The sequence below is a fragment of the Aythya marila genome, assembly GCF_965140915.1.
Source record: "Aythya marila genome assembly, chromosome: 2".
NCBI lineage: Eukaryota > Metazoa > Chordata > Aves > Anseriformes > Anatidae > Aythya > Aythya marila.
The window spans coordinates 124,053,720-124,062,526 of NC_139043.1; the positions used below are offsets into that span (position 1 = coordinate 124,053,720).

Consider the following 8,807-nt stretch of genomic DNA (forward strand, 5'->3'; position numbering starts at 1 on the left):
TTACCATGTGTATTTTTACATAGGGTATTGGAACAAACAAACAAAAAGCCACCACCAATTCTCTGCCTGTTAGCTGGAAAACAAACCCAGCTTAAATTTTTTTCTCAACTCTCACTGCAGGAAGTGGGAAACTTTCTGCTGGTTTGTAGGGAATTGGAGCAAGCCAAAGAGAGCAGAAGAAAAACAAGCAACCACCCACCAATAAAATACATGTAGTAAAGAACTGTCAGGGAGATCAAGGGCTTTGCTTACTCTTCAGGAAGGGTTTGATTTCATTGTCATTTCAGGCCGAGCAGAAGGGGATTCCATATTCCCACAGTCATCCATCTCAACTACTCCCCTTGTGATTTTTGAACCTGCTGTGGCTCAGCCCCCTTCCTCATGCTTGAGAGTGGAGAGATGGCAGAGGGAACAAGAACCTGCTATGCAAATACCTTTTAAAAATGCTGCTGATGAACATCAAATCTTTTAAATCCTGTAACTATAGTTTCAATCAGGTGAGATTACATGCTGGTATAATTCTCTGGTGAATTCAGTGGGGACTATAGCTGAGGGATAAATTCATCCCCATTGTAGGTGAAGGCTGGGGTGGCTGGGGAAGAGCCCCAGAAATCTGTAGTATCCTCTTCTTCAGCTCTGCGGCCCTACTGCTGCTGTGTTTCATATTTGTTGGAGGCAGCACATCTGTCCTTTTGGAAGTCAGTGCCGCATGTGTCAAACTGAGAACAGAAATTTCCAGAGTGTGTCGATTTGTTGACAGGCCAGTGTGCAACTGGAGATGATAACTCAGATATAAAAGTAACCATCTGAATTCTTGTCCTTCGAGTCGTATCAGATACACTCATTCTTCCATGCGGCTTTTCCCGTGCAAGTCCTTAAGTCACTGATCTCCAGAAGGTGTTGAAAAGATTTTCTGAGAGGATACCTAAGGGTCCTATTTTCTCTTAAGCATAATTCCTCCCGATTAATGAGGGTTGTAGATTCAGGACTGATGACAATTTGGGTTCTGAGTGCTTAAAGTAGAGTTGAGCACAGCACTCACCACAGTGCCCTCTGTAGTCTGCTGGATAGGCATTGTTTCCAGCCTTGTTCCCAAGCACCAGTGTGCCCCTCAGCTCCACATCTGTAAAATATGGCATTGCTCATCTCTGAAAGTGCTCTGGGATGGGACATGTGGGATGCATGCTAAACTGGGAAGTAAACTATTCTCAGTTCCTTGCAAACAGAGGATTGACCAAGTCTCTACCTCAAACAAATCAAAAATAAATAAATAGAAATGATTAACTTCTGTCAGAAAACCCAACTCAACCCTTTTAGAACTAATAATAGCATTTGAAACATATTTGAAACATATCCTTTTCCAGTGTTCATCACTAGCTAATTATTAAACAAAGCTAAATAGAAACATTGTTTTGATCCATGTGCCAACTCTTATCTGAATTTGGGAAGCAAAATCAGAAGAAAAAATATGGGCTGCTGAAGGAGAAAGGGAAGGGAAGGGAAGGGAAGGGAAGGGAAGGGAAGGGAAGGGAAGGGAAGGGAAGGGAAGGGAAGGGAAGGGAAGGGAAGGGAAGGGAAGGGAAGGGAAGGGAAGGGAAGGGAAGGGAAGGGAAGGGAAGGGAAGGGAAGGGAAGGGAAGGGAAGGGAAGGGAAGGGAAGGGAAGGGAAGGGAAGGGAAGGGAAGGGAAGGGAAGGGAAGGGAAGGGAAGGGAAGGGAAGGGAAGGGAAGGGAAGGGAAGGGAAGGGAAGGGAAGGGAAGGGAAGGGAAGGAAAGGAAAGGAAAGGAAAGGAAAGGAAAGGAAAGGAAAGGAAAGGAAAGGAAAGGAAAGGAAAGGAAAGGAAAGGAAAGGAAAGGAAAGGAAAGGAAAGGAAAGGAAAGGAAAGGAAAGGAAAGGAAAGGAAACAACTGCTTTTTAAATCACTGGACATAAGTTCTCCCTGGCAGCTTTCAGATGCTGCCAGCTCAGGAACTAAGAACAGCTGTGAACCAACAGGATCAGAGATGAGCCCATCGGCTGCTGCAGCATCTCTGGTACAAGAATCTTCCTTGGGGTCTCAGGAGGTTGCTAGCGATAGTGCCAAACTACATTTAAAGTGCATTTCTGCACGTGTGTGAATACTGCAGGGTTTTCAAGAGAAACTTCTTGTGTAGGTAGACGGGCTGAAGCCTCTGCCCTGAGACAGGAGCCTCGGAGCGCATTAAGCACTGAAATGCCATAATGGAGATCAGGTGTGGTGTCTGATGAGCTCCATACTATGGTCTCTGTGCTCCCCTCCGTATCTGCAGGGAGCAGGAACTCTTTCTTCAGATTTATGTCAGGAAAAGCTCTGTCTTAGCCTCCACCAGAGCCTCTTTGGTGAGGCTTTTAACCTGTGGCTTGGGAGGTGCTTTAAAACTGCCATCTGTGTGTGCTTTTCTTCAGGCTGCACAAAACTGCCTGACTTGCGATTACGACAATCATTAGTCAGTCCCCTATTTGGAGAGTAGTTAGAAATCCTGCTACTATATGGCCCCCTGATGTTTCTGTAGTTTCAGAGAAGAACAAGCACCACCACCTCCCTCCCCACCCAGTCACTTGCCTTGTTTTTTGCCAGAGTGAGGATCAGGCATGAGTTTGACCAGCAAGAGGACCTGAGATGATGATGGTTTCTTAGAGATGACCTTTCTTTATTGTTGCCTCAAATGGAGGGGGCTGAATGAGCCACCTTGCACCTAGACAGCCAGATGCCTGCATTTGGTCTCAATTTGCTCACTCAGAGTGAGGAGAGCTCCACCACATCCACTGCAGCAAGCCCCATGCTCAGTGCAGAGGCCGTCTGCCATGAATACAATCAAGCAATAACCTGAAGATTACTGGACACATTTTTGTGGCTGTGCCGGGGGAATGGCACCAGGTTGGTGGGGTCAGAGGCAGGTGAGCACTGTGATGCTATTGCTGACACCTGTGCTGGAAATGACAAAGGCTTTGCCATTCCTGCTGTTGTGGAGCATGGGAAGCTTTCTTCTACTGTGACTGAGGATCAGTGGGAGAGAAAGTATCAAGCTGTACCTTCAGCTTCCAAACAAACCAGTACAAAGTACATTTGCTAAAGTGTTTCTCTGTGGTGACTGTAGTGGGAACACACTACAGAGGCGCTGTTAGTGCCAAGGAGACCACACTGGCAGTCTCCTTGTCACATTCTCCCCAGCAAGCTCACCCTCTTGCCCTGAGGACAGGGTCTTCAAGGAACCTGTTTGTCCTTTCTTTTGCTCTTGTTCCCCATGGGAGGAGGCAGTAACACCATTTGTATTTTGTGTGCTGGAAGGTACTGCTAAGGCACAGACTGAGCCTCCTTCTGAACTTAGCTGGCTGCTAAGATGAAGGAGCAGAAGAATTTCTGCTCTTGTTGCCATTTGGGCAGGTAATGTATCCCTGAGAAAGACAGTGTGCAAGAGCTAAGTATTTCTGTATTCTGCTACCTTAATAACTTGAGGCTGCCAGGTGCCAAATGCCTCTGGAAACCTTCCAGTTCTGTGGGAACTGACAGGCTCAGCTTGTTCCCGACTCCTTTGCACGCCACAGAGTCAGACCCTAGAAAAACTGCAGACTCTTAGCACAAAGGCTCCTCATCTGTTGCGGGGAGAGTGAATCATACCCCTGAGAAACATGAAATAGAAAGAAGAACTCCACATTTTTTAGTGACTACTGACTCTGTAAGAACATGATACACATTACTCTGAACGCCTGTCCCAGAGGTGAATCAATGGCACTGTATCTTGCACCATTTCCTTACAGTGCTGCATGAGTCACTTGGGTTTTGAGCCCTGGTTTACACACTTCTGAAATCTCGTGCAACGTTGTCATGGCTGTTAGGCAGTGCTTCTTTATGTGTTTATTACAAGGGGTTTACAAGAGGTATACATCTATTTTGGATGAATAGATGATTTAAATACCGTGTTGACTGATCTAACACAGTAAGTTTGTAGAAGGTGGTGACACGGGGAAAGGAAGGTTGAACACAGGCTTTGGCATGATAGCTAGTTGTTCATTCGTTTTAATTGCTTTTTGTCTTTTTTTTTTTTTTTTTTTTTTTTTTTTTTTTACCTCATTCTTTTAACTGCCTACCTGTGAATGATAAAGAAAGAGACGACACTGTCATTGCACACATGAACTGATGTGGTTTTACTGCATTTGGCCACACACTTCAATGAAATACGCTGGTACAGAGTGCAGCCACAGGTCTTATCTCTGCTGCTACTCCTTTCACAAAAGAACACCCTTAACATCAATGTTTTTCCTTCCTTAGCTTGATAATGTTGCAATCATACCTTTTGCTGTTGGTCAGAATGCAGAGATTAAAAACACTCAGTTGATGCAAACGGTGGGTCGATACAACACACAGAATGGGGTGTAGATGTGCTTCACACAACAGAGAGCAGAATCGAAGGGGAACATGTCACTTGGAGGCAAGACGCCTCTTTAATTGATTATGGCAAGGAAAATCAAATACCATATCTGCTTTTTCCTGGAGTATATCAAGACTGATCATAACTAACATCTGTTCATGTTAAGCAAATACTTGTCATGATTTCAACTTCTGTTTGCATACAACTCTGAGTAGTGCATCTTAAAGTCATACATATTCATATAGAATGAAGAATGCATAATGTCTGCATAAAAAGATAAGCTGTATGACTATATATGAAGACAACAACTACAATTCTCACAGCACTGTCATTGGTTAATTTTAAAATATTCAAGCATTATTTAAAAAACAGTAAGCTGAACTTAAAACTACACTACGAAAAATTGTATAACTGAAACCAATGCTGACTTCCTCAGTATTAATCAATTTTAAAGTTTCCTTTTTTTTTTTTCTTTTTTTTTTTCTTTTTTTTTTTTTAACCTAACACTTTTGTTAATTAGTTGTCATTTTAACCTCCACTAACATGATCAGATTTCTTCTGCCTCTGGGCAATTGAGTTATGCTCTGATCTTGAGTTCTAAGGGAAATGTTCAATTTTATTTTTTTCCACAGTTGAATAAACAGTACCATGTATACTATCTCGTGTTAGAATAGTGTTGTCTTCACATAAGACTCAAATAATGGTATTAGTCATTCATTTCCTTGTACACATACACCCTATTGCGTGTTGACAGGTTTATAAGGATGCAGTGGCAGCCGTGGGTGCTGGGAAGCTCCTAGACGACAGCCTTTGAATCCTTGCAGTCCTGAGCAATGGTGCCTGAGTTAGTCTGTTTATTGTCTGCTTTCTCTCCCAGATGCTTGACTTGTCTGAAAGATTAATACATTAACAAGAGTGGTAAGGTCCAGGGTTGCACATCTTTAAGACATGTTTATTAGCAGATGGCACATGAGATTCAAAGGTCACTGTGGAAGGTAACATTTTAAAGTGAAACAACAATATTTATGTTCAAATACTATGCTGATGAGATCATATGGAAAAATGTTTCTGATTAAATTAGTTTATAAATAACCACGATATATCTATCGAAGACTCCAGATGCCACTTATAGTCTTCTTTCTCCTATTCTATTACACCCTAATTTATTTAGTAATACCAGACTTTCTCTTTATATAAACAGACTAACAGCTGGAAAACAACTTCTATACTGGACAGACAATCCCACTTTCCTAAATAATTGAAAATCCAGTGTGAAACCTGGGTCTATTTTCTGCTACTTAAACCTAATATTCCATATAAGACTTTTTAAGACCTGAAAGGATTTTTAACTTACTTTTAAATTCTCTAGGGTAAAATTCACCTTACAGACATAAGGACTTACTGGCAGATAACTATCCTATTTACAGGCAACATCATGTTCTATAACATTTTGACAAAAATCATCTTTTGCTACTTAAAAAGAATCCATACAATAAACAGAAAATCCTGTTCCTTAGGATTTCTATAGGAAGATTGACTGTCTCGTAGTCCATTACCAAATATTATCAGTAACGCTGAACCTGAAATCCTGTTTATCCTCTCAAATTGTCAAAAACTTTATGCAAATTCGAAAGGAAAATTTTTGCACAGGTTTAAAAGGGCAGCTAAGCTCTTAATTAACATTTCTTATCTCACATGCCACACAGGCATTAAAATGCAGAGGATTTAAATGGTACTTACTTTTCAAGTGATCCATTTTCAACTTTCATAGCCCCTTCCACTGGATCCAGTCCTTGTTCTGAAAACTGTTTCAAGGCACTTAATGCTGCCTAAAGAAAAAATGAATTGTTAAAGAAAACACTAACACAGCTGTATTAAAAGCAAATGGAGAAAGGTGTGTATTTTGGTATTTTGCATCTAAATCTTTTCCTGTATGTAGAAACTACTTAGACTGCACAGCTAATAAAGAGGGTACAGAACAGTGCCGTGATAAACAGCTGTGTTTGTGCATAGATTTGGGGACACCTTCTTCCTGGGTACACGAGTGACTTCCATTTGTGTTAATGAAAGCTGCATTACCTACACGAATAACATGATATACTTTTAGGATTCTTGCCTTTGTGCCCTGTAAAGTCTCTCCCGCTTCCTCATGTGTTTTCCTAGAGCTTGCGCTTCCTGGAGCACCTATGATGCCTGCAGATGATTGTGGAAGTGTGGGCAACAGGGCAGCAGGGAACTACCCCAAGACTGGATCTTGAACAATACAGAAGAATGATGTCTTATACATAGGCCAGTGAACTGTACTAAGCAAGGTGAACCAATATGGATTGATTATGAAGCACCAGCAACAGAAGAGTTATCAATTTTTAGCTTTCATTTTACTGCATGATTGCATATTTTATTAAGCAGCTTCTCTCTCAACTTCATGAGTCCTGCTTTAGCTCTGCAAAGCACATTGCTCCTCTTTCCCTTAACTGCTTTGGCAACAGACAAATGATTTTTTGTAATGAATTTAGCAAAGGTTGGTTATGAAACTGTCAGACACCTTGTGCCTCACTTTGAAAACACAGCCAGCACAATAAAACAATTGAAGTCCATTCTGTCTTGAAGGTGAAAGGCAAAGCAGAGTTGAAAACCAGATTTTTCTATTTAATCACTCCCACCTAATTTTAAAGTATTAATCACAGGGAAAAAGAAAAAATAGACACTGCCACCCAAGGTAACAACACAAACACTGGAACTGACTGCAGGCCATGTGGCGTTGTTGTTCACAGTGAGGCCAGCAATTGCTGTTTAGAAAATTGGAAGTCGTTCTCTTTTTCGTTGTTGGGATAGAAAGAATCTGTCTCTATCTTCTTTTCCCATTCCTTTTGGGCAGCAGGGGCTCTGTCCGAAACAGGAGCTGCCATTGTAATGAAGAACTAGATTTGCTCTCATACTAATTCTTTGCCTGGATTCTCTCAACAGCTCCTTCCCTTGAAAGGTATGTTTATACAACTTAAATATTATTAGACAATGTGTATTTTGGCAAGATGAATAACAGTGCAAAAATTGCCAGGCTGCCCTAAACTAAAAGACCATGCATCCCGGATTTGTCTATAGTAATGACTAGCTGCTAAAGCTACAGAAGGCTGCATGAGGTACTCCCACCCATAATGTGTGAAGGTGGAATCCTTCTAGTCTGTAAGGCTTTATGTTTTTTGTCCTAGTAAACAAATGAAAAGCTAAATATTTCTTAAACTGTCTTGCCAAATATCAGATTATTGCTGTTACTTACTCATCCACTCTTCCTTTGCCATGTGTTCTGGGCCCCCTGTATCTGACAGCAACCCTGCATTCTACTTGCTCCTTATTCCCATCCATTCACATAATTATTCCCTTCATTTTAAAATCTCTGCTGCCCACATCTTACTTTTTATTACTTTTCCATGCCATTGCTTGACCCATAAGGGCTGAAGGAGCGTCAGCCCTTCACCTCAGAAACAACTTCTGCCACTAAAGTATCTATCAGTTTTATCATCCTTCAGATTCTTCAATGAATAAATTCTTCTTTTCCTCATTTTTTTTCTGTTTTTCTTGACATTTTGATATATTTGCATTTTCTTTTGACATCTCTTTCTCTACCACCGCACAGTGTCTGTTGCAGTTTCAGACGTGTATTCTCAGCTCCTATAGGCTCTGATCACCATCTGCCTTTCCATTCTTGATCTTGACTGAAGGGCAAAATCACTAGGTTTGCTCTAGTCAAACAATTCCTCCCAGTGGCAACAAGGTTTTTCATCTACTCTTAACTTCTGTTTGTTCCAGTAACACAACACCTTTCTTCATCCTACTTTCTCCCTTCTGCTCCTCTTCTTGGGATTCTTCTCATCACAGTGCAAGAACTACTCAGCAAGTGAAGATGGGGGATTTGGGCTCCTGTGCTTCCTTGCACAGGACTGCTTCTGTGTTGTACTTAGTTGATCATGGGCTAGCAATGGTCTGCACCAAACAAACCAAGGAGTAAGGACTGGCACACAAGAATCTCCTTTCTTCTCAAATCCATGTTTCATGATCAACATTAGCAAAACAATCAAATCTATAAGATTTATTCTTATGTATGGTATAGCCCAGAAGGCATTCCTAAGCAGCAGTGCAAAGAGAGAAGGAAGCTAAGACATCTGCTCCTCCTACACAGCATTATTGCTACCTCATCTGTTTTTCAAACCCACCTTGTTTACATTTTTAAATACCCATTCTTAGCTTCCTGGTCTGATGTGTGAATTGTAAACTTGTGGAAGAACTGTTTGTTCAGGTTATTTGTGTTGTAGAGTGGCTTAGATGGAGAGCCCCTAATCATAGTAATAAGTAGTGTCACGATTTGAGATTAGGTCACAAGGTGATTATGTGAAATGCAGAACAGACTGATGTTGATCAGTGG

At 41.4% G+C, this 8,807-nt stretch overlaps 1 protein-coding gene across 2 annotated transcripts in view; it reads right to left on the minus strand.

The window, feature by feature from the left end:
• Positions 1–4,039: 4,039 nt before the first annotated feature.
• Positions 4,040–8,807, minus strand: part of STAU2 (staufen double-stranded RNA binding protein 2) — a 166,523-nt gene continuing 161,755 nt past the window's right edge. For both annotated transcript variants that reach the window (XM_082752258.1, XM_082752257.1), the window contains 2 exons: positions 6,128–6,216; positions 4,040–5,277 (listed from right to left, as the gene is read on the minus strand). In XM_082752258.1, coding sequence (XP_082608384.1) covers positions 5,184–5,277; positions 6,128–6,216 — 183 coding nt within the window. In that variant the 3' untranslated portion in view covers positions 4,040–5,183. The remainder of the gene's footprint in view (positions 5,278–6,127; positions 6,217–8,807) is intronic.